Here is a 26,579-nt window from a genome sequence, read left to right on the forward strand (position 1 = left end):
TTTTAGTAGACTGTCTGCTTAATATCTGAATTTTATTGCTCCCCAACTGACAATTTACTAACCATAAGTAACTTGCAACTACATCATGCCAACTTATTCTTCTAACCTGAACAGAACACTAACACCTAACCCTAACCTAACCTAACCTAACCATCTACTACAGTCTACTAATAAGTTACGTATAGTCAACAGAATGTTCAAAAGTGACCATCAAAAAAAAGTGTTACCGAAAAATGGATCAAATGCAGCCTTGGTGAGCCTAATCTTTTAAAAGCATTAAAAACCTTCTGATATTTCTGCTCTCTGTTCTCAGTGAAGCAGTATTGTGATTTTGAAGGTGGCATACTTTGTGGATGGTATTTAAGTGATCCAGCCACTCCTGTTCCTCCACATGCCTTTCGCTGGCAGACAGGACAAGGGGAGAGTATTCACCATGGAGAAGAGAACCACAGACCTGCTAACGACCACACACTGTGAGCAAAGACAGAGCACCATCATTTGCTGGAATGTGTTTGCGATTTCATTTATAAATGCATGGTCAGGTTTGCATGTATGTCAGTGTGTTTTCTGCTTTGTGTTTACTCATCTGTACACATGTACTGTCTGCAGTGGTTCTTCACAGGGTTGGTATATATTTGCGGACAGCTCCAATGGAGGATATGGTCACACCACTGATCTCTTGACTGCTCCCATCAAAGTAACAGGACCCCAGTGCACTCTGGTGTTCTGGTATCACATGAGTGGCTTCACTGTTGGAACTCTGCAGGTACAATTATCTAGAAATTATGAATATAATTGTTATTCATTTGCTGCCTTGGTAACCCAAGCCTTGAAAACATCAAAACATATTATTAATGTGACAGTAAATTTCATGCTTCATTTTGTATAAAATGTTTGTTATGAAGTATTTTCCAGAGAACAATTTGCAAGTTGTCAAAACAATCCCAAACTTGTATGCGCAGGTCTTCATCAAATCAGGTACTGTCACACATGAAGTTTGGTCCCAAAATGGTAACCAAGGCAGCAGCTGGAGGCGGGGTGAGGTCTTCATAGGAATCCGTCATAACATCCAGGTCAGTGTTTGTGAAGTGAGTGAATGAATGAATGATTGGAATAAATGCTTTAAATTTTCCAAAAATAAGTCTTTTAATTTACTGTATTTTCCCTCTGGTTCCCTAATTATTAAGAACTGAATACTTTTACTCAATAAACACAGCACTGAAAAATGGATTCAGCATAGATGCATTGAACTGATCAAAGGTGACAGTAAAGAAAAACAAAAGAATTATATATTTCAAATAAATTGCTGTTTTTGTCAAAGAATCCTTTATATACATTTTATATATATCATTTATATTAGAATGATTTCTGAAGGATCATGTGACACTGAAGACTGGAGTAATGATGCTGAAAATTCATCTTTGATCACAGGAATAAATTACATTTTAAAATGTATTAAAATAGTTATTTTAATTTGTAATAATATTTCACAATATTACTGTTTGATCAAATAAATGCACTCTTGGTGAGCAAAAGAGGCTTCTTTCAAAAACATTTTTAAAAAATCTTACCGACCTCAAACCTTTGAACTGTATGTCAACCATGTAAACAAATTTTATATGATTTGTTAAAAAAAATCATGAAAATAGTTACTTTTTTATAAAGGTGATCATAGAACTTTTGTGTTCAGTATTCCTGAATTGTACAGCAAAATGTTAAGTGTCAGGCTGATGTTTGAACTGTTGATGCTTTGATCAGAAATATCATGACCTTTTCTCCATCTGGCCCTTGCATCATTAATATTTATCAACACTGCTTATATATAAACACTCTTACAAATATAGTTCCTCATTGTGCTAGATACTCCATGATACCCTCACTTGTTAGTGCTAAGTGCCCTTTTGCTGTGTACGATCAGGGGCCTTAGTGCCCTTTAACTTATGCAGCAGCTCTCAAGCACTTCCAATTCAACTCCTTATACAGTATATGTACAGTTTTTCTTGTTGACAGTCAGTTGATTCTGAGTGATGTATACAGTATTACAGCTTTTACATCAGTCTGTTTACCTGACTTATCTATGAATTTACGCTTTGTGCATTTGACTATACAACCATATGAAAGTATTGTGGAGCATATGAAGTACAATAGTTTACTGCAGTTTAACAGCATGTGTCTTTTGGTTTTTAAAAATCAATAGGTGGTTCTTCGAGCCAAGCGGGGCATCAGCTACATGGGGGATGTTGTTGTTGATGACGTGGCATTTGTGGACTGTGCCCCTCCAATAACGTCTAATCTTCCTTGTCATAACAACGAGTTCATCTGTGCCAACGGTCACTGTATCTCTGAGGACAACTTGTGTGACTTTATTGATCACTGTGGAGATGGCTCAGATGAGAATCATTACATATGCAGTGAGAAACAAATCTATCATCCTCTTTCCTGTCACCTTTTCCCAGATGTTTTTTTTTCTTCTTTTTTTCAACTGTATCTCAGTTGTCAGTCACAGATTTTGTGTATGGAATAACTTTATATCTGACACACATACTGTATTAAATGTGTTGTGCTTGTGCAATCATGTTTGTTTTAAAGGGATGGGTTACCCAAAAATTAAAATATTGTCAATTTACTTACCTTCATGTCTTTCCAGACCTGTATGGCTTTCTTTGTTCTACTACAGTATGGAGCACATACTATTTTTTTTTTCTTTTTTTTCTTGTTTTTTTGTTTTTGTCCATATAAAGGACTGTTGTTGTTTGGACACCAACATTCTTCAAAATATGTTCTTTTGTGTCCTGCAGAAGAAGGTCAGTCCTACAGGTTTGGAATGACATGAGGGTGAGTGAATGATGACAATTTTCATTTTCGCAGTCCAGTATTAATTACAGTATTAATATTTTCTTTTTCCAGAGGGATTCAGTGGTCGCTGCGATTTTGAATTTGACCTTTGCTTATGGAGACAGAGCCAAGATGATGACTTTGATTGGTTGATAAAACCAGGAAATATGCACACTCATGGGACTGGACCATCCACTGATCACACCCTCCGTAACCCATCAGGCCACTACTTGTATCTAGAAGGATCCTTCCCACAGACAACTGGACATACTGCCCAAATCCTTGGACCTCTTTTCCATCACCGCAGCAAGGAATGCAAAGTGAGTGCTCACTGGTGTTTTTATGTGATTAATTCAGTGTAGTCCAAGATCAATTTGTACTTGCATTACATTAAGAACAATTACAATGGAAACAATCAACAAAGCAAAAAAGCTGTATACAGGAGTGATAGTTGTGACACTTCCATAGACTTCCCCTTGTGACCAGTGGTTAGATGCCTTTTGTTTTTTCTTGTCTCGTTCATATGTTCCTGCTTCCTTTTTTTCCTTGGAAAACTGATATTCTTGCATAAGATCAGCATCTCTGAGATCTGTGGTGAAGATGTTGACATAGACTTCTGAAAACCATTTGCAGAAGTTAACAGTTGGTAGTTTCCCATTTTCAAAAATGTTTTTGGAAATGTGTTATTTAAACAAACTATCTGACTGGCTTAGAAAGAAAAGTAGGTAACACTTTAATATAGGGAACACATATAATCTATTAACTACAACTTTTCTCTCAATTAAACTAATAGTTGTTAAGTTTAGGTATTGGGTAGGATTAAGAATGTAAAATAAGGTCATGCATATATGCTTAATAAGTACTAATAAATAGCCAATATTCTAGTAATATGCATGCTAACAAGCAACTAGTTAAAAGACCCTGAAATAAAGTGTTACCGAAAAGTAATGTATTGAAATTGGTATAGATTATTTTGTTACAGTGAAGTTGTCACATTATGTTTTATGGCACAATTAACTCTTTTATCTGAAAAGACAAAGGTAAATTTGATCTTGTGTTTACATATGGGTTCTCTAGAGCGTGGGTGGCTTCACAGCCCTGGACAATACAGAGGAAATTCTTTGAATAATATGTGTGATATATTAAAGAAGGTTTGATATATTGATATTTTCAATTAGATCATTTGCACAATGATGATATTTAAATACAGTAACTATTTACATTTACTCAAATACTTTACAACACTGGGAATTAAGTATCTTTTTACCAACTTTATAGTTTTACTGAGTATCAAAGATTTTAGCAACTTTTATCTACTTGACTACATTTTTGAATAAGTATATGTATTCTCTACTCCAATACATTTGTGATGAGATGCAATCACTCTACATTTTGCATGGCACCTAACTATTTCTGCAGCAGTTTATTTATGCTACAAAAGAAGTGATATGGCCATCTACAAAGCATCGAAGGTACTATATCTTGTGTGTTTTGCCATTACAAAGGCTACTTCACACGAATGTGAGTGTAGTAGCTGGTAGTTGCTGAATCGCAGGTGTTTCATATATGAGATGAGGACATGACTGCAGCCAGTGATGAGGCCAAAACCAGCACATCCAGTGCAAGTAGACTTTGACTATTTAATTGTACTTAACATTATTTTAGCTTTTATATTGAGACCTTTTGGAAGGATATTGATATTCCCTTTTTGAGCACTTGAGATTAACTGTCACTTGAGTGTTTGTAGACATTTCAGAGGCTGTTTTTGTCAGCCTTGATTTATTGCAATTTTGAGATGTTTATTTTCTAAAATCAAAATAAAACTGCACATGTCATTGCTCTCCTCACAAATCTCTTGGGTGTTGAGGACTAGAGCATCTTTGGCTTGATGAAGGACCATCACCTTCAACTCAACCTTGCGAAGACAGAACTGTTTGTGGTCTCAGCCAACCCAGCACTTCATCACAACTTCTCTATACAGCTAGGTTCATTAACCATAACTCCTTAGGGCAGCCAGGAACTTTGGAGTTGTGATTGATGATCAGTTAAGCTTCAAAGACCATATTACTACAACGACCCACTCCTACAGATTTGCTTCATACAACATTAGAGCATACTACACAACCCCTAGGGCCCGTTTCAATAAGGAGGTTCAACCAACTCTGAGTTAAAACTTGAACTCTGAGTTTTCAGATTCAGAACAGCTGAATTGAGTTAGTTCAATCGACTCTGAGTAGGTTGACTCTGACTTAAGCGTGTGCACCACGACTATGAAAAGCCATCATCAATGGAGCTCCGATATTACGATTCACCATGGCAACAGCACGTGACAAAATGATGTCCGCATACTTCTGAGTCAATGCAAGTTTAATTCTTATCACTGTTATAATATTAAAGGTGAAAACTGGTAGAATGGTAAGTTTTTGAACTAATATTCATTTTCATGGTATCCCACATGCAAAAAAAGAAGAAAAAATAATTTAACAGGATGCAATAATAAGAGTGTAAATGATTTTATCATTATTAAACACTCGTTAGGAAATTTACTTCCACTTTTAGAACATTTTCTTCATTTTCTTGAAAATAAATGCCTTTCTGATGTGAAAAGGGAGAATAGCGAACTCGGCAGAAGGTGGATTCAAACCCAGGCAAACGCGTAACAAGTTACTTCATCATGCTCAACACACTACTGCCTACAACACTGCAGCCATGCAGTGAACGAGTTGATTTTAACCTTGTGTGACATTGGTGGGCAGAGCTACTGTAAATTCACACTTAGTAATAGACACTCCAAATAATCTTGTTTTCCGTTTGCATTAAGATTATTTTTATTACCACACTAGCAGATTGTTACATGTGGACTGATTGACACTGACACATGTTGGACTCATTGTTGGACTTGTTGTTGTTGTTGTTGTTGTTCTATTTCCCGCCACCAGTTTGTCACCATAGCAACTGATCACCATCATCATCACCCCCAGCTATTTCTAATCACCGTCCTTGTTATCCCTTGTATATAAGCCCTGTGTTCCCAGTCTTGAGTTGTCCGGTATTGTTCATGTTAATGTTGGTAGATGTTCCTGTGGATTCCTGTTTCTCTCCAAGTAAAGACTTATATTGACTCTATCTCCTCGTCGTGTGCTTTGTGTACCAGCTAACGTAACAGAATACCGGACAGAAAAACAGTTAGACAGACATTTTTTCTGATTTAGAAGAGGTGAATATGCAACCTGTTGTACTACAGTCTCTGGCCCCTCCCTCTCCCACCACCTCTTCAAAAATTTTCTGGGACTCTTTCATTTTCTGAAGAACTGTTTAGCACACTCCAAACCCCTCCTCTGTCCCCAGTCACGCCTGCTATCCAGTCGTCACTGTCTCCCATCAGCCCCTCAGTTTCCCCATCTCCTCTCAGTGGTAGGGTTCCACCTCGGGACTGCTGGGAGCCACCTCCTCCTGGACGTAAGGAGCCTGGGGTTCCGCCTCCAGCCTCAGAGCTCTTCACTCCCCCTCGACCCGTCGACCTGGCTCCTACACCTACGCTCCTTCCTCCCTCGTCGTCAGCAGGTACCATCGAGCATTCGGCCTCGTTGGGTTCCCGCGGCACGTCGGCTCCGCCCGGGTCGGACATCGCCACGCCTCTGCAGTGGACTTACGGGCCAGTCGCTGCTCTCTGGCCCTCCACCCCTTCTGCGACAGCTTGCTCCGCCCTCCCTCAGGCTCCACCTCCGCCCTTGGTCGCTCCAGCTCCACCTCTGCCCTCCGGATACCCGCTTCCTCCTTGGGGGGTCGCCGTTGCGGCTCCGTCGCGGTCGCCAAGGTCATCGGGGTCGCTTCCGGCTGCATGGTTGGCTCCTACGTTGACGTCATCGCCACTGCCGATCATCCCCATGGTGGCGTATAGGACTACATCACCATGGCTCCTCCCGTCAGCGCCGCCGCCATGGGGCGCAGTCTTGGCTGTGTACTGGATGGTTTTGCTACTTCCTCTGTTCAAGGCTCCCCTCTGGTCTCCATCACCTGCATCTCCCTGGTCACCATCATCTGCACCTCCCTGGTCTCCTTCACCTCGCCTCCTCCCGGGTAACCGTCCGCCTCCTGAACCGCCTCCTACACCATCGGAGCCATCTCATCTTCGTCTTCCCCTCTCCATGGCGCGAGGACGCGCCTTTCCGGGAGGGGGCGATATGTTACATGTGCACTCCGTTTTGGACTCATTGTTGGACTTCTTGTTGTTGTTGTTGTTGTTGTTGTTCTATTTCGCGCCACCAGTTTGTCACCATAGCAACCGATCACCATCATCATCATCCCCAGCTGTTTCTAATCACCCTCCTTGTTATCCCTTGTATATAAGCCCTGTGTTCCCAGTCTTGTGTTGTCCGGTAATGTTCATGTTAACGTTGGTAGATGTTCCTGTGGATTCCTGTTTCTCTCCAAGTAAAGACTTATATTGACTCTATCTCCTCGTCGTGTGCTTTGTGTACCTGCTGACGTAACACAGATATTGATCATTTTACTTAAGTAAAATGCACTTAATTTAGATCTCCCCCCCAGGAGACAAGACTAAATATCTTCATATTTAGTTCATATCATATCATTTTCTTATACAAAATTCCTCTTGATTTAAGAATTTTTAGATATTTGTACTTGAAATATGACAAAAAATAATAAATTTTTGCAGCATGAATGAATGAGTGAACTTCTTAAACATCGCTTGCACTTTAAAAAGGGGGAGGAGACCGAAGGAAACTCTGGGTTTACCGAAGAGAACCTGCTCCCGACCAGGTTAGGTTCACAGAGTAAGATACCATGGTAATCGACTCTGAGTAAGAGTTACCTCCCCTTTAGTAACAGGCTTGACTTAACCTGCTTTCTCGGGTTTGACTTATCTCTCATTCTGAAACAGAAAACCCAGAGTTTCCCTCATTTCAGGGTTAACATACTCAGAGTTCTCACTTAACCTCCTTTCTGAAACGGGCCCCTAGTCCAAGCTCTTGTTGTCTCCTGACTGGACTATTGTAATGCTCTCTTAGCGGGCCTTCCGGCATGTAATATCAAGCCTCGTCAACTGATCCAGAATGTTGCGGCAAGAGTGGTCTTCAATGAGCCGAAGAGAGCGCACGTCACAACTCTCTTCATCAGTTTGCACAGGCTGCCGATAGCCACTCACATCAAATTTTGCCTACAAGACAACCACTGGCTCTGCACCAAAGCACCTAAACTTGCTAGTTCAGATTTATGCACCCTTCAGAAGCTTGCGTTCTGCAAGTGAACGACGCTTCATGGTACCATCCCACTTAAATGCCTTAATTGAACTAAGGGCCTAATCTTGGCTTGATCTAAGCCTCGTCTGTGAAACCAGGCCTAAGACTTTTACTCAAGTTGTATTGGATTTGGTGAACTTGTAATGGAGTCATTTACACTGTAAGATATCTGTAAGTTTACTCAAGTATGGTTTTTAGGTACTCTTTACACCTTAATTAATTCCTTAATTTTGAGAATATTTAATTCTCCTGCAATTTTGGATCCATAGATTGGAATATAATGGGAGGAAGTGAATGTCAGGATTTGTCTCTGTTACAGTGAAACACATAACCCTGTCATTGAGCCAGCCGGCAGCACTCCATCATCCTGTCAAACACACACACACACAGTGTCTGTGAGAAAGAGGAGCTTCTTTCAAAGCTCACATTGGTTTATGTGTGAAGACAATCATGTTCTTGGATCTCCTCTAACTTGACAGACTGCGTTCATTCTTTTTAGAGGTGTGTATGTGCGTGTCTGAGAGGTAATTAGACCACAGAGGCTCGTTTTCCCATTGTCTTCCCATTCAGTTTCCATCAATCAATCACAAGAAGCAGCTGAAGAGGAGGAGTTTCTGTGTGTACTTGTCAGCCTTGGTTAGATGTTTTTAGACATTGTAAATGACAATTAGATTAAATGACAATTTTTGTTGTTGTTTAGATTTTGTGTTATATGCTTTGGGAAAGTAGCAAATGTGTGCGTGTGTACGTACTTGTGAGTGGATGCATGACGCAATCAAATGTCTGATCTTGAAAGGTCAGACTCTTCCACTAGTTCACCAGTCAACCAGACACTGACAGGAGCTATTTACACATACATACAGAAACAGAAGAAGAATATCAGTCATCATAACAAGCAAAATCTATCAATAAATGAGAAACCTTACAAGGCTTTCTGCCAGAGAGAGACCACAGTGCCAGACTATCTTAGCAAGTGCATGATTGGTACAGCCATTGACTGAGTCTAGAAATTCATATGGAAATAGGCTGAATATGTTTTTAGATTGGAACATAGTATTACATTATGACAAATTATTCAAATGACTTCATTGAATCATTCACTCAACTGATTCGCTCAAAACACTGATTCATTCAGGAGCGATCTGGCGTTTTGGGAGCCTGAAACTGCTATTTTTTGAAACCGGGTCCCAGAGTGGATAAATCTGAAAATGACACTCTTGCGTTTTCGTGTGCATGGCCAATCCGTATATTTTGTGAAACAATGATGTCATCACCCCACGTCTCGAATTACAGTGTTATATATATATATATATATATATATATATATATATATATATATACTGGTCTGGCAAGTATACGCCATCGTTTTAAGTCGGTTTCAGTGTGTACGCAGATATTTGAGACAACGTCGTGTTTACAGAATTTTTTTTTAGAATGAGGGGAGGAAAAAAGATCAGATAGGGAAAACTCTGGCTTCTTGTGGATGTGGCCTGAGACAAAGTAATTTGGAATATTGGAGGATAATGCAGCCCTGCAGAGTTTAGTTCCAACCCTGCTTCAACACACATACCTGTAGTTTCCAAATAAGCCTGAAGAACTTGATTAGCTGGATCACATGCATTTAATTAGGTTTGAAGTTAACTCTGCAGGGCTGTGACCCTCCAGGAATTGTGTTTTGCATCCCTAAAATGTAAGTTAGTATTAACTACTACTTTGTTGAATGTTGTATAAAATATATTCCACTTGCAATTGTATTGCTGGTCAAAACATCAGCTCCACTTTGATTACTGTGGCATATTTGCTTGTGATATTTTAGCTGATGTAACAATTATTTCTTTCTTGTCTGCTTTCCAAGATGGTCTTTTATGTCCACATGTCTGGTGACGGCATTGGCACTCTGAACGTGTACATGTTTACAAACTCCAGCCGCTCACTCTTACTCAGCCTCACTGGTAATCAAGGCAACTACTGGAGCAGACAGGAAGTGCCTCTCTCATCTTCTGAAAGCTTCCACATTATGCTTGAAGGGAAGGTGGGCCTCAATACTCGAGTTCACATCTGCCTGGATGACATCATCTTCTCATCAGGCTGTATTCTTAGCAGCGGATTTAAGCCAGACACCACTCCCCGGTCACTCCCAGGTAGACTTGTACTAATGATGCCATATATACATGCAGTGCTATCAGTGTAAAGCTAACTGTAACAATCCTCCACAAATGTATAATCAATCTATGAGCTAGACTATTGACAATGAACATCCTTTTTATTATTTTTATTTTTCAGCATATTTGATTTTCAATACCATGTTCTGACAATAAGGCCAGAAAAAAAAGCTGTTTAGAGAAACCGAAGTATATATTTCTTCCTCTAAACAAGTGGTTCTCAACTCCAAACTCTTTTTTGAAAAATTAATACTTTTATTCAGCATGAATGCCTTAAATTGATCAAATGTGAGAGTAAAGACTTTTATATTGTTACAAAAGATTTCTATTTCAATTAAATGCTGTTTTTTTAAACTTTTTATTAATCTTTTACTTAAGAATCCAGAAAAAAATGCATCCTAGAATGCACAAAAATATTAAGTAGCACAACTGTTTCCAACTGAAAATAATCAGAAATGTTCCTTGAGGAGAAAACAAATCAGCATATTAGAGTGATTTCTGAAGGATCATGTGACACTGAAGACTGGAGTAATGCAGAAAGTTCAGCTTTGTCGTTAGGAATAAATTATATTTTACAATATATTGAAATAGAAAATAGGTATTTTAAATTCTAATATTTCAGAATATTAAAGTTTTTACTGTATATTTGATCAAATAGACTCTAAACTTTTTAATGATAGTATATATTGTAAGATAAACATTCAGTACTGGAAACATTAACATTAATATTGTGATGAGCAGAATAAAATAAACATTTTATGCATTAGAGTATTGTGTGTGTGTGTGTGTGTGTGTGTCCACAGGATCCTGTCCACCAGGTTCTCTACAGTGTGAAAATGGCAATTGCTACAAGCAAGTGCAGAAATGTGACTTTTCAGATGACTGTGGAGATGGAACTGATGAATCGGATTGTGGGACATCCTGCTCATTTGAACATGGGCGCTGTGGTTGGAAAAGCAGCCTGGGGGACACCTTTAGTTGGGCCCTTGGAGTCGGCTCCGTTCATATGATCAGACCTCCTCATGATAATACACTTAAGAATGAAAGTGGTAAGACTTTACTGTATACCACTGCATATGTACAACCAAAGTGCATGGATAACACATAGAGGCCTAACCAAACTGCCACCCTAAGACCTTCACACCCACATTAGAAACATACTGTAAATAATGTGTCTACAGCGCATCCATCCATTCATTAAAATTAAAGCAGATAGAAAGCAAACATTTTTTCGAGCTTATGTAATTACACTATTTTGATATTTTAAAACTCTTGACTTCATAAATCACAGAGCATTCAAAATGCTAATTGCAGCACATCCTGCACCTGCTGTTTAGATGATTGAAATAAAGAAGAGAAACAGAAATGTATTTCTCTGGGAAGGTTTGCATTTTTTTTCTGCAATTGTCCTGGTAATTGATGTAGCATTGAGACACAGGTTGAGGATTAAGATGTAGGCCTATTTATTTGCATCTGCTTATCTGTTGTAAGCTCCCTGTGAGACATCAGTACTTTGTAAAGGTTAGGTTGCAGAGATGGGGTGATACCTAAACTAACTGCCAGTCATTTAGCCAGATTTTTGTTCGTTTGATGCATGAGTTCACTTGCACTGCTCGTACAGTCTTAATGAATAATGGTAAACGAATCTGGCCCCCCGATAATGATAGGTTATTGGATAAAATGAGGAAGAATAGAAAAAGAAAGTGATGGGAAGGTAGAGGGATGCTGGAAGAATTGTCACTGAGGCGGCTTGACGCTTGTGTAAGAACCAAATGATTCGGATCCTCCCAAACTTGCATTTGGAAGTTTTCTTTTAATAATGATACACCCAGTCTGGTAGAATGAAAATGAATTTTCTAGTTTCTCTTGTAAGACATGGTTTTAAGATTTCAGAACCCTGTCTCTTTAGTAAAGCCTTCTTTATTGATTTGGTGTCCTGCCTCACTTCATCACAGCAAGATATCTTTATTATTCAAGTAGTTGTGAGCTTGCCATTCCTTCTATGTCCTTTCATAAGCAAGGTTTTCTAGCATCAACAGAACTATATGAGTCCCATGATGATCTCATGAAAGCTCCAGTAAGCTGGAAAAACCATTATTATATAACCATATTGTTTTTTCATACACAATCACAGTTTCGCTTTATCCATGTTTGAGTTCATCTGTTCATCCATTTTCAGAATTCCTAGACTTTCATTTGGTTTTATGCCAGATTACATTACATTACATTTATGCATTTGGCAGACGCTTTTATCCAAAGCGACTTACATTGCATTATACTATACATTTGTATCTGAGTCTGTGCAATCCCTGGAATCGAACCCATGATCTTGGCATTGCTAGTGCCATCGCTCTAACCACTGAGCTACAGGAATGCAGATTAGGTTTAGTGCATCTAAAATTATATAGGTTACATTAAAAATACTATAGTGTACTATTTCCAGTGGGTATTTGAAATGCTCATGCATGCATGCTTTTTAGGATGATAATGCCCACAACCCCTTGTTCAGTTTTTCTAATCTGTGGAAGAGATGGAGTTTGCACTATATTTTAGGAGTCTGAGCATGCAGAGTTTTGTCAGTCTCTTAAGTTTGGTTAGTTACAGTAAGTTTTGAAGTTGACCTACCAAAAGTTGCAAAAGTGTGTGAAGTGTTGTGCCATTAAATCTTGACACTACTGCTGGATGAAGGCATTTTGTTTATGATATGAAAGCTTTCACATACTGTAGGTACTACAATATTATTAATTACACAATATTATTAATGGCAGTCTCTCTCTCTTCACAGGCCACTTTGTATATCTGGCAGCCACTCCGTTGGGATTGAAAGGTGATAAAGCTCACATTACAAGTTCTGTGTGGAAGGAGTCTAGTGTCACATGTAAACTTGCCTTCTGGTACTATATTTCTGAGAAAGCCACAGGAATCATCCGTCTATTTATTAAGGTACTTGACTAGATCTTACCAGGTGGAGCAAACATACAGTGCAGCTGGAATATATCACTTAAATCAGGGAATGTGTGGAGGTCTTTATATAGTAACTCTATTGACATAAGCTGAAACTTAAGACAGCAAATTGTCAAATTGCTGAAACATGTTCTTGCATGAATTTTCAGTGCTGTGTTATGTGTGATTCTTTGCTGACATAAACCATTTAGCACTTCAAGTTTATGCTACGAAACATACCTCAAGGGGGTTGTGGACATTGCGTGAATTTGTGATTATGTGCAATAGATAACAGTTGCTATAGGAAGCTCCTCCATGTGAGAATAAAGGTTTTGTTTAAAAACTAAGAGGCATCATGAATTTAAAAAAAATAATGATGTGCATGGATAAATCTTTAATGAACACTGTCAAGTATTGTCAATTTTGGTTTCATGGTAACATGTCTCAACTTGTTTGTAGCTCAAACTTCTGTATAGTGTCTCATAAGAAGGATTTTTTTTTATTTATTTTTTTTACTATTTTTGTAATATGAAAGATTGTTTGATTGTTGTTTGTTTGTCTGGATTTTTACTGTATATGTAATTGAATTAGCAAATGTAAGTATTTTGCTTTTTCCGCATATGCGATGGACAGACAGAAAATGAGCTGAGGGAGGTGTGGACACAGCGGCAGATGCACAGGGAATGGAGAAGAGCGGAAGTGTCTCTGAGGAACCTGAGGAACTTTATTCTCATATTTGAAGTAATTCGAACACAAGATGTGAGTGGTGGAGCGGCTCTGGACGACCTGCAGTTCATTGACTGTGCACCACGTAAGTGTATATTTTTTTATTTTTTTATTTTTTTCTCTCATGCAAGACATTTATTTTATTGTCCAATTTGAAAAAATACAAATTGTGAATATAGCTTGAACAAGCTGAAATTTGATATCTGACTAGCTGAGCCGATGCAAGCATGAATGCAGATGTACCTAAGCTTGCGGATGTGTTTTACGGACAGGCTCATAGCAAACAAGTGAAAGCTGTAAGCGAGTTTGACTAGTTCGAGCAGTGATCCTCAGGGGAAGCAACAATGCCTCCAGTTCTCATCTTCACATTTATTTCCCATGAGTCACTTTTGCTTAACGTTCATGCATAAGCTTGACCAGAACAGGGCTCTAAGGGTTGTCCTCAGCACTGCCTGATGGAAAGCAGTACCACCATTTAATTGGATTAGAATTGATTTGCTAATTCTGACAAGCCATCCGGGAACAACATGAAAAAGTCAGAATACGTTCCTCTTTTGGTTTTCAGGCTTGACGTGTAAAATGTCAGATTTAATTTGCATACTGACACTTATTAATCACAGTAATTACACTTGAGCTTGTGGATCCTTTAGTGAGAAAGTGTGTAAAGCAGAGATATCTAACACAATATGTGTGCAGGCTACTTTCTGCATTTAGTTGAATGTCAGTGGACCTAAGCATAATTGTTTTTTTTTTAAATACAGTGGTTTACAATAACCATTCATGGCTTTAGCATCTACTTATGTGTAAACACAGTTTTGCTGTTTTATGAAGGAACATAACCCTTTTGGATTTGTGGCTCTTCTGGGCCTTCACTAAATTTCGCCTTTTTTTTTTTTTTTTTAAAGTACAGCATTTCAACTGAATTATACTTCCTCACAGCTGTCTGTAATATAATTAGCAAAAACTGTAACAGTGTAAATAAATTAGCTCTATCAAAGCATGAAGAGGATCAGAGCAAGAAACAAGAAAGTTCTTTGTGAGTATATGTGCTTTGGAAGGAATTTCTATTCCTAGATGCCTTTTCACCCCATGGCAATATACCTAAAAGTTTATTAGAATTAAACAGGACGTGTTTTAGCCTGAATAATCTTACATTGCTGTCATTTTATGTTTAAAGAATTTGAAGATATTCTTGCTAAAAAGCTCTGGATGGATGTTTTATTGCTATTTTGAGCTTGTTTAATATGGTCATACTTGAGCATCATTTGGATTTCACATCTTTTAATTGTTAGATGTCGTATTTCATTTTTGTTATTAGATTACCTTCTCTCTCTTTTTTTTAATCGTACTGTTTTGGATCAGTGAAACTGAAATAGTTTCCTTGTGTTTCAGGAGCTGTGCTTCCTGGGTCATGCCCTGCGGTCACAGATTTTGTTTGTAATAATGGAGACTGCATTGAGTATCATTTGGAGTGTGATGGTAAAGCTGACTGTTCCGATGAGTCTGATGAGCTAGACTGCAGTAAGTACATCTGCAGTAACCTTAAAAATTAATTAACTATTTAAAAACATTGTCACTTTTATGGAGCTAACATCTAAACACTTCATTTGGTCTGTTAGTGATTGTTCCAGGAGCTTGTAATTTTGATATGCCTGGTGGCCATTGGCATGAGACCTGTCAGCTGTCTCAGGATCCTTACGATGACTTTGACTGGGATATAGGCTATGGCAGAATGCTTAATGGGACAGGACCATCAGCTGACCACAGTTCCAGTTAGTAAAACCTAAACTTTACAATGCCCTTAAATCAGCTTAGTAATACAAATATGACTAATAAACACATACATATCACCAACACAATTGTGAGTAACACAATAAAAACTTTATTTTGCTTTAAATGTGAATTAAAAAGTGCTGGTGCAAATTACACAAGAAAAATATCAGGAGTAGGATCTGAGAAATGCAGAAGAGTCAATTATATAAGTTATATAAGCAAAATAAGTTTATATTGTGTCAAAATGAGTGTGTCTTCTGATTGGCTGCCCTCATAATAGAGATTTGACAGCATCAGTGTGATGCTGTCAAATCTCCATTATGAGGGCAGCCAATCAGAAGACTGACTGGACAGTCTATTGACTCTAAGTGCCTCCTTTTAACAGTGAAACAGACTACTTTGTAATACCTGACTCTGAATCCAAACAAGCCACATACATATGTAAGTCCAAATCCTTGTACTTTATGTAAATATCTGGACAACATAGCAATTTTTGGTAAACAACAACAACAAACAAACCTAGACTTTCCCCATGAAACAAAATTGAGGCCAGCCATCTGAATCGTCTAATGAATCGTTGCATGATTTAAAAACCAAAGGGTTGGAGCTCAGAATTATTCATCATCCAAAGCCATTTTCATTTCATCATCAGTGAGTGTAATTAAGATCTGGATTTCTGCCACTCATATACTCGTGTCCTGTTCTGCTGAAAGATCAGTGTCTCTCAGTCAAAATGTTAAGTGTACATTATTTTAATTATGAAAACGATTTACTGAACCTACTATTGACTTTTCATGTCAGACAAAGAGTCAAGGAAATTGCTGTACAGGATGTCTCTCTGAGGAAAATGTGGAGTCATGCAGTGGAATCTAATGTTTGCTGTTACTGTCACTATCATAATACTATAATAATATAATCTCCTTTTTGACAAGATAAGAAATTGTTTCTAATATTTGTAGAGGTGTAGTGGTGTAAAAGTATTAAAAGTCATTCATTTTTATTCTATCCCAGGACTTGATCTTCTGGTAAAATGATAGACTTCTTTCTGGTGACGTATGCTAAACTACTATCAGTTAATCCACTTAACCCGGCCCTTTTTTACAATGGACTGCAAGCTCACATCCAGATCTGCCTTTCCTTTCAAAATTCAATCAACAACCAACAGATAGAACTAAGTCCTAACCCTACGAAAATCTGTTACACTTAGATATACGTTACAATAGGAAGAAATCATCTTTCACTTCTTGAGTTTCATTGCGACTTTAATGTGCATTAACAATCATTATGTGAGACTCAGTGATGAGAACTGTATTTAAAATTGTAATAGTGTCTATAATCAAAGGAATGTCATCCTGTTTGTATGACAACAAGCTTAAATGTCATCTAACAGCCTGAGCAAGACTTTCAGGTAAAAGGCACACAAATGTGTCTCAAACCTCCAATTTTCTATGAATAACTTACTAAAAAAGAGTTTCACATAAGTTAAATACCACAGGGTAATTGTTAAAATATAGAACATTTGAATTATAAATTCATTTATGTGACATTTGTGTAAAAACGTGTTCTTCTTTGTTTTGCTCCTATTCGATTTCATAATAAAGCTATTTTAGCAGACATCCATAATAAAGTATATATTTACTGCTGTGAAGACGACATTGGTTTACCCTTTCAGATGGAGGAGGGGGGTACCTGTTTGTGAACTCCAGTGCCCAGAGAGAAGGAAACATTGCCAGTTTAATAACCCAGCTGGAGTTTCCTGCCAGTGTCGGAATATGTCATCTGCGCTTTTGGTTCCACATGTACGGCTCTCATCACATGGGTACGCTGAAGGTGAGAGAGTAATGTACTTGAACAAAAGAAATTTTTGAAATTAGTCTCTTATGCTAACAAAGGCTGCATTTATTTGCTCAAAATACAGAAAAAGCTAAAAAGTAAAATGTTATTTCGATTTAAAATGATTGTTTTATATTTGAATATATTTTAAAATGTAATTTATTCCTGTGATGGCAAAGCTGAATTTTCAGCAGTCATTACTCCAGTCTTTAGTGTCACATGATCCATCAGAAAACGTAATATTTTTGTGGAAACCATGATTTTTTTTCTTTCTTTTTTTCGGGATTCTTTGACTGATGGAAAGTTAAAAAAAAATAATAAAAAAAATGTATGTGTCCTTGCTGAATAAGAATAGGCTAGTAATGGTATAGTGTATATTCACCTCTTTCTTTTGCATTATAATGCAGTATCGCTTGCAAAGATGTGGAAGGAGTGCAGGAGTTCAGTGAATTTCCTCCCACTGCTTTTATTTTATATTGAAAACACTGAGCTTTAAAGCACCTTTGAAGACTCTTATGAATTCTGGGTATTATATTGCAGGTGTATACCGTGGGCCACAGTGGAACACCCTTGCTAATGTGGGCAACCTGTGGAGACCGTGGAGACAGCTGGCAGTATGCTAATGTGATCTTATCAAATGCATCACCCTTCAGAGTGAGTATTCAGGCAGAAGTGGGAGCGGACCAGTGGACGGACATTGCTGTGGATGACATCTCTTTCACTAGGCAATGTCTAGTTGGAGGTACAGAGCTGCTCATTGCTTTTGATTCTCAGCTCTTCCCAAATTTAAAAACTGGGGTTATCGTTTTGTTTCTGTGTATGTTCAGGTCCAGTGACCCCTATCCCACGAACATGCCACATGGAGCACTTCCAGTGTTTGTATCTGTTCGAGTGTATACCACTGAGTTGGCACTGTGATGGTGAGGTGGACTGTCTTGACCACTCGGATGAGGAGATGTGTGCGAGTGTGGTTCCTGGCACTACGCTTCCTCAAACAGGGTGTGAGACTGGAGAGTACCGCTGCACGGACCGCTGTATTCCAGCACTACTGCACTGCGATACTGTTGTAGATTGCCCAAATGGAGAAGATGAATATGGATGCTGTAAGACCCAAGCACAAATCTGCTTAAAAACTACATTGTAGCTGTAATACAAAAAGATGAAATTCTCTCTCTGTGTCTCTGTAGCTGTTAAGATATGTGATGAAGGAGAACTAGTGTGTGAGGCGACAGCAAAGTGCGTATCGTATCAGAGTCGATGCGACAATATTGTTGACTGCCATCCTTTTAACTCTGATGAGTCCAGCTGCTATGGTAACACAAACACATTCATTCATCTCATCATATCCACATATTAAAAAAAAGTTAGTTAATGTTGCTTATTATATTCAGTTTTTGCACTATACTTTAAGGCTTTTCAAGTCATCATTAGTTTTTCTGGTGATCTGTTCCAAATTTATACCGTTGTGGAAATTAAAGGATCAAGGACAAGTTTAATATCTCATGATATGACACCTTTAAACTTGTACCTCCTTTACTTATAAAAGTTGATTGCTTTCTTAACAACTGCCAGTTTGACTTGCAAGTGAAATTGTTAATAAGAGGGTTTTAACAATTTAATGCATGACAACAAACAACCAACCAGTGGAGGCAAGTGTACACTACCGTTCAGTAGTTTGAGGTAAACACTTGAGTAAAAACAGTAATTTTGTGAAATATTATTACAATTAAAAATAACTGTTTTCTATTTTAAAATGTCATTTATTCCTGTGATGCAAAGCTGGATTTTCAACATCGTTACTCCAGTTTCAGTGTCACATGATCCTTCAGAAGTCATTCTGATATGATGATTTGCTGCTCAAGAAACATTTGTTATTATCAATGTTTTGCTCAATATATATAATATCAATATATTCATTTATTTTTGAATGATTTAGTTTTTTAGGAAGTATTTTTCTGGGATTTCATTATAATAGTGTTTTCATACTCATCTGGGTGGAAAAATGATTGTGATTTGGAGTTGCAAATCATTGTTCATCAGACAATATGTGAGAAGATGGAAAGAAAAATATCAGTAGTTGCTTCTCTGACTTAATTCCCTAAGTGGAATTTATAGCTTAATTTATGAACATCATAAAGCCCATCGAATTAAAGTGACTTTTTAGGAGTTACATAATATATTACTTCTCATTAAGTGGGCACTTTCTTCAGAGCACTGTTCCTGTAATCATCTGATTAAAGGAGCTGATGCCCAGGAGCACCATGGGGGTGAAGTGCCTCGGTCAAGGACACATCATTAATAGAAACTCTCTGTAACTCTCTTGTTAAGGGTTGCCCCTACCTGTTTTGAACCTGTACCCTTAAGCTGCCAGCCCATAATGTTAACCACAATGCAATCGACACTAGATCTGCATTAATAGTGTGAAATGAGGTCCTTATAGAATTTGATCGTTCAGTATGATTACTGCTATTTTATCATAAGTCATTATTATATGTGGATGTGTTTTATTTTTCAGAGTGTCCCTTTGGGTACTGTCTCAATGGAGGGAGATGTGCAGTAAAGGAGCATGGACCAGTGTGCATGTGAGTTCCTCAAGCACAACAGTACAAACACATCAATAAATATATGCAACAGAAGTGGATCCCAAAAGATTAATTATCAAATACTGAATTTTTCAAAAGGAATTGAGTATTCAGTTCCACTTTATATTAAATGTCTTTAACTACTGTACTAACGTTTAAAATGAATCATTTATACAATTCACTTATAGTGTACATGCATGTTTTTACACATACTTCTATTTAAAAAATACCTGGATGTAATTACAGCTGTAATTAATTTAATTACATTGTTGATCCCTCCCTTACACCTTAACACACCCTTAAACCCAGCCATACCGCCAAACCTGTCCCTACCCTTGCATGCTTCTCACCTCAATAGCAGCCAACGTGTTTTGCAATAAGTACATTGTACAATGTTTTTTAGTATTCATTTCTTTTGTACTCATGCCTATTAACATCATATTGAAATGTATTATAGCTGGCAATACAAATTCATGAAACTTGGTAGGTTCGTTATATAGGCCAAATATATTATGATTTTTTTTTAGGGGGTTACAGAAAGTGTTTGCTTAAAGTCTTTGTGATAATGGTTTAAAAAGACCTTTCAGTTTTACCTCCTTCAAAAATATCCACCTTCACCTGTCGGTCATGGTCAGATAGATGACAAGACCCTGTTGGAGATCTTTGCATTGAATTATTCATGCTATTCTACAGTGCCAGCCGAATATCACATTGAAATGTGAGCGAGTTATACAAAGTATCAGCACCCTGGCCCTCAGTTTAAACATATACTTTTAAGTGGACTGCCAAAGCATGCTTTCTGTAATGACTGTCCTATTTGTGCCAAGAAACACAATCTTTCACCATTTGAATCAAGCCCCCTAACCTTTAAATGTTTTCTTTCTCCTTGTCTTTCTCTTTGAAATGGTGTGTCATCACTAATAAATGACGAGAATGACTTAAGTCACTTGTTCGCAGACACTAGTGTATCTGTGTGCGTGAGGCTTATTTCAGAATAGCTTAAGAACATTCTTTATGTGAAAAGATCTTCCCCACAGGCAAGAAAAGGAAACACAGAGAAAGTAAAAGAAAGGAATGGACAAAGAGAAAAATGTGTGTCTTTTTCTCATTACAGGAGCCAAGGGAAGGCTGTTACTGATATTAAGCTCACGTGGCTGTCTCCAAGCTAATTTTCATGCAATTATTTATTTATTTCTCTTTTGGAAAGTTGAGGAGCCAGCATTCCCTTTTGAATTATCTCTGCCATTCAAAGTCTGTGTGTGTGTGTTTGTGCAATAATAATGATTTTCCTTCTTTCTCTAGTTGTCCATCACAGTGGACTGGGAATCGTTGCCAAGAAAAAACATTTACTCCCACAACACCTGTGATACCAAATAGTAAACTAGATAACTGGATGGGTGAGTATGCAGTTATTTGAATATGCAGATAAGCAACAATATATTATATATATAATATATATACAATAAAATGTGTAATTTTGAACTATGCAGCTGTCAGTGTTGGATTAAGTGTAGCAGTGATCCTGGTGGTCATTGCAACTGGAGCCATTTTGTTCTGGTTATTTCAAAAGAGACATTCACAAAAGTAAGTTCATTTACATTCAGATGAACTTTACATAATCAGAAAGTGTCTGGATATGTGTGTTGGTATTGACTGCTTTTTTTCTTGACTGAACAGAGACTCCGATCTTATTGCTAATGAAGATTTGGATAGCTCAGACTTGCCGAACAAGGTTAGTCATATACCTCAATATATAAATGTCATGATCAAATGATTTGATTTCTCTGACAGCTTATATTATGCACTTGTGTTTATTAATAGAGATCTTCATTTTCCCTGCCATGTTTTATATGTTGCACTTATCTCTTCATATTCCCTGGACTCTGTCTTTTTCCTCCCACTCCATTTTCTTTTCTTTTTTTTCCCACTTACTGCCTGTTTTCTACTTTGGAGTGAACAGTGTTATTCAGTAATTTGAGCCACTCTGCAGGTGTGAGAGAGAGTTCTGTCACACTGCTGATAGGAAATATTGACCCGCAAGCCTAAATGTGTGTGTTTGTTGGTGTGAGCATGTGTGCATTTAACACTCAGTGATAAACTCACTGTATTTTGCATGCGGCATGCAGTAATTTTCACTCTCCTGTGCAGTGAGGGGTAGTTTTCAGTGAAGCCTGGCATACTGTATTTTAATGGCTAACTGAGATTTCTCCACATTTTGCTCAGTTATTCATTAATGTCAATGGCCTACTTAAGAAATGTAATCCAATGGGAGCCCTATAGTGTTTCGAAAACAATTACTGATTTTCGTAATTGTTTGTATTTGTCATTCTAGTCACTTATTACACTAATGTAATTCGAATTTACTTGGCTTGTAATTTGTGAAATTACTGTGTGGAAAGACGCTATATACTAATTAAACTATTATTGTTTTTCCTATAGCTGACATTTTCTGAAGTTAACATGGTAATTCTTGTTTCAGCTGCCCTCCCTTGATGTTAGACCCAGGTGGCCTGTACATCCTCAACTAAACATTAGCGTTTACCCATGGAAAGAAGATCCAAAGGTATGAAACTCTGGTTGTCTTGATTAACATAGTGACTGACCATTCAGTTTCACCCCAAAAACAATTTAACTTTTAAAAGACATACCGATGATGTACAGTGCAATCTGTGGACTGTTTTATGGCTCTGCACTTAATTTTACTGGCTGCAGTTCTAGTTTTGATTTGCCATGATATGACTGAGGCTTGGGATCGGAGGACCTAAGTAATATTTTAATCTTCTGCTTAAGTAATAAATAAAAAAAGTATAGAAGAAAAGAAGGCATCTTACAAATCATGCGAGAAAAATGAACATCATAATGTCTCATCGTAATGATGGGATGCAGTTCTATTCCAGAATTGCTCTGTGTAAATGGACTGTAAGTATAATCAGTGCTTTTCATTTGTACATCTTGGCCTGTCTTTGCTTGTGTGTGTTATTCAGGTCTCCAGCTCAAAGGAAAGCAAGCTCTCTTTCTCCAACCCACTCTACAAGTGCCCAAACAGTTCTGAAGCTTGAGGAAAACATAGACACGCAAACACTGGCCGTCACGTCCCTATAGATTTCCACTTCATTTGAGCCTCCCCGACAACATGGCTGTACTTGCTTAGGGTTTAGAGGTTGTTGTTGTTTTTTTTACACAAACTCATGGGAGGAAAAAGTGTGACCGCAAACAGGTTTCAATTAAACAGAATGAAGCATAGACTATATCAGTCATAAAAAGAAAGTTTCTTATAAGAATCTGTGACTTAACTCATTCCATGTGTTGTGAAGTCTCTCTAAGGCACTGAAATTACATTTCCATCTTATTTTACCAGAGCCAACACTTTATATCAGTGCCTGCTTTAACATTTGCTGATAGATGGCTATGTAGGTTCAACAGCTCAATCAATAGTATCAAATACATTAACCTGGTGAAGGCAAATGTTTATGTTATGTTTATGTAAAAAAATGGATTTCTGTGATTTGGATGGCAATTGATGTATTTTTTTTTATTTTTTAACATCATGTTCAAGTTAAGAAAATCATAGCTTTATTAAAATTAAATATTTAAGATGACCACAATATATCATTAATCCGGGAAAGGTTTATCAAATCTAATATGCACTCCGGATGCCATTTCAGAGATTGTTTTGCTTTCATAGCCTGCTCTCCTTCCAGATCTCTGTGGTTTTGAGAATATTGTATTTTCATTACTTCAAATATGTGTTCAATCACCACTTGATCTCCTTTTTGAATTCAGGCAGACCACATTTTGGCAGATAATAAAATTGAAAACTGTAATGATACCAAAACACGAACAAAGACATGGGAAATAATGTGCTGTTGCAGTGTTTAAGTGAAAATGAAAATCCCCTGGGTACCAGAACACTGTAAGACAAGCTGAAAATGTACAATGATGAACTCGATTGATTTATGGAATGTTTCAGTATTATAAACTGTCAGATTGTGGGTTTTTTAATCCTGCAATCTTTGTCCTTTTATTTCTGATTCTTTTTTTTACCAGAAGTCAAAACAAATGCTTTGATTTATCATAGCAAATACAAAGCATGAAATGAAACATGATGATCTGAAAAAGAATGTACACATATAGATGAATTATTTAGGAAATACGTAATTGCTCAGACTGTTGCACTCAATGAGACACTGGTCAAAGATGTTTTAGAATTATGTATCCATTAAAAACACACCGGCGATTTCTGATATGTGCTGCACATTACATGAGCATCAATAGGCCCAACACATTGTTTTCTCTCTGGTAGAAATACACAATAATATGAATTTACAAACTGTTACAAATTTTTAGTGTCAGCTAATATAGGTACAGCCAATCACTCTTTACAATGTACAAAACTTTGTAGTTTTCATTATCTGATTGGAACTTACACTTAAGAAAATGTCTAAAAGAGTATAATTATGATACTGAAAATATATACCGTTCGACTTCTGTTATTCAACATATAGGACAATGTTGACATCAGCAAAACTAGTCAAATCACTAGAGCACCTGTTTTAGCTTCCACTGCTTTCTGCCACCAATTTGGTTACTGTGAATAAAACAACTTGTATCCTTCTCTAAAACTACAGCTATTTTTTCTTGATTTATTTGTGTATATATATATATATATATATATATATATATATATATATATATATATATTTTTTTTATTATTTTTTTTTTTTTTTTTTTTTTTATATATATATATATATTTTATTCATGTTGATATTTTGTTTTCCAAACTGGAACTTCCCTCTCCTGCTATGTATTTAGACAGCTGGGATTTCTATTAACAGTGTGTGAGGCAGGAAATGAACATTCCTTGAAGACAGTGAAAACGTTTTGCCAGTATTGCTGAGGTGTAAAAACTAACAGAAAGAGACAGTGTAATATTCATCAAGCATAGACACACACGCTCACATTTGCACAGAGGTGTTTCATTATTGTGCTTAAATGCGCAGTCAGTTCATCTGAGTCTCAGTGGAATAAAAATATGCAGCCAGCCTAATCCACGTAGTCCATTCATCAATTCAGCATTTTCGTATTAAAGTCTTTCTTTATCTCTCCATCTCGTTCAGTGTTTCAGAGTCGTTGCTTTTTTTCTTATTCAAAAATTAAATGAGAACCCAGATCAGAGCCATTTATGATTTTGTGGGAGCTATGAATAAACAATAAATTATATAATTCACATTTCCTCATTTTATTTGTCTTATCCTATCATTTTAGTGAGTATAATGAGTAAATTATGGCTAAATAATTCTCAACAATTTCGCGAATCTTATCGCGGTACGCGAGAGGACTCTTCTCGTTCTGTTCCCGCTATAGTTTTGGCTTATGCTAAATAGCAGGTCGGCTTACTAAACTAAATTAATATTTATTCATAGTTTATTATTATTACTATTATTTTTAAATAAACCCACAACTAAAGGAGTCTAGCTCTAACGCTTCCACTATTGATATCTACGAAACTCGGAAAGGAGGCGGCTTCCTCTGCATTAGGTAGGCCTAAGATGTGTTTTTGACTCTTTGTATAGCAAGCAGTCGTTCATTATAAATTTTAAATGTAGAAGAGATGATACATATAACTGTATGAAATGTAGAGTGTATGTTAGATAGCCACCATAGACATTTAGAGGGACAAGTCTTCCCAAAAATGAGAAGTGGCCAAATTGTCCCTCAATATTTGATATGATGCTGCTCTGTTGCACTCCATTACAAGCAGCTCTGTTTGTTATTTGGATGGCAAGTTTTTACATTTACAGTTTACATTTATTCATTTAGCAGACACTTTTATCCAAAGCGACTTACAAGTGAGGAATACAATAAGCGAGTCATTGTGAAGAGGCAAATAGACACAAGAAATGCTCACAATACAAGTTTTTTTTTTTTTTTTTTTTTTTTTAAGTTGATCTTAAGTGCTCACGAAAGAGATGAGTTTTCAGCCGTCTTTTGAATAATGCCAGGGATTCTGCATTCCAGATGGAGGCAGGGAGATCATTCCACCAGCAAGGAACAGTGAATGAAAATGTTCTGGAGAGCGATTTTGTGCCTCTCTGTGATGGTACCACGAGCCTTTGCTCATTTAGTGATCGCAGGCTTCTGGTAGGGATGTAGACTCGTTAGACTAGAGTGAGAGGAAGTAGGAGGGTGCTGAGTCTGTGGTAGATCTGTAAGCAAGCATCAGTGCCTTGAACGTGGGCTCTTTTGGGCTCATTAAAGACGAGACGTGCTGCAGCATTCTCAATCATTTGTAGAGGCTCGTTGGCGCATGATGGCAGTCCAGCCAGAAGAGCATTGCAGTAATCAAGCCTAGAAATGACCAGGGCCTGGACGAGAAGTTGTGTTGCATGTTGCGCTAGAAAGGGCCTGATTTTCCTGATGTTGTGTAGTACAAATCTGCATGACCGAGCTATCTTTGCAATGTG

At 37.4% G+C, this 26,579-nt stretch overlaps 1 protein-coding gene across 4 annotated transcripts in view; it reads left to right on the forward strand.

Annotated features, from left to right (window-relative positions):
* malrd1 (MAM and LDL receptor class A domain containing 1) overlaps window positions 1-24,139 on the forward strand; it is a 61,459-nt gene extending 37,320 nt beyond the window's left edge. For 3 of the 4 annotated variants that reach the window (XM_048184725.1, XM_048184726.1, XM_048184723.1), the window contains exons 13-33: window positions 314-473; window positions 610-766; window positions 963-1,073; window positions 2,198-2,411; window positions 2,908-3,155; window positions 9,952-10,237; window positions 11,062-11,307; window positions 13,044-13,201; window positions 13,835-14,012; window positions 15,320-15,448; window positions 15,547-15,699; window positions 17,373-17,530; window positions 18,074-18,275; window positions 18,361-18,636; window positions 18,721-18,846; window positions 20,049-20,115; window positions 21,418-21,512; window positions 21,606-21,699; window positions 21,793-21,847; window positions 22,595-22,678; window positions 23,100-24,139. In XM_048184725.1, the coding sequence (XP_048040682.1) occupies window positions 314-473; window positions 610-766; window positions 963-1,073; window positions 2,198-2,411; window positions 2,908-3,155; window positions 9,952-10,237; window positions 11,062-11,307; window positions 13,044-13,201; window positions 13,835-14,012; window positions 15,320-15,448; window positions 15,547-15,699; window positions 17,373-17,530; window positions 18,074-18,275; window positions 18,361-18,636; window positions 18,721-18,846; window positions 20,049-20,115; window positions 21,418-21,512; window positions 21,606-21,699; window positions 21,793-21,847; window positions 22,595-22,678; window positions 23,100-23,174 (3,272 nt within the window). In that variant the 3' untranslated portion in view covers window positions 23,175-24,139. The remainder of the gene's footprint in view (window positions 1-313; window positions 474-609; window positions 767-962; window positions 1,074-2,197; window positions 2,412-2,907; window positions 3,156-9,951; window positions 10,238-11,061; window positions 11,308-13,043; window positions 13,202-13,834; window positions 14,013-15,319; window positions 15,449-15,546; window positions 15,700-17,372; window positions 17,531-18,073; window positions 18,276-18,360; window positions 18,637-18,720; window positions 18,847-20,048; window positions 20,116-21,417; window positions 21,513-21,605; window positions 21,700-21,792; window positions 21,848-22,594; window positions 22,679-23,099) is intronic. The other variant, XM_048184724.1, reaches the window with a different exon arrangement.
* The last annotated feature ends 2,440 nt before the right edge of the window (window positions 24,140-26,579 follow it).

The sequence above is a fragment of the Megalobrama amblycephala genome, linkage group LG3 (assembly GCF_018812025.1).
Source record: "Megalobrama amblycephala isolate DHTTF-2021 linkage group LG3, ASM1881202v1, whole genome shotgun sequence".
Lineage (NCBI taxonomy): Eukaryota > Metazoa > Chordata > Actinopteri > Cypriniformes > Xenocyprididae > Megalobrama > Megalobrama amblycephala.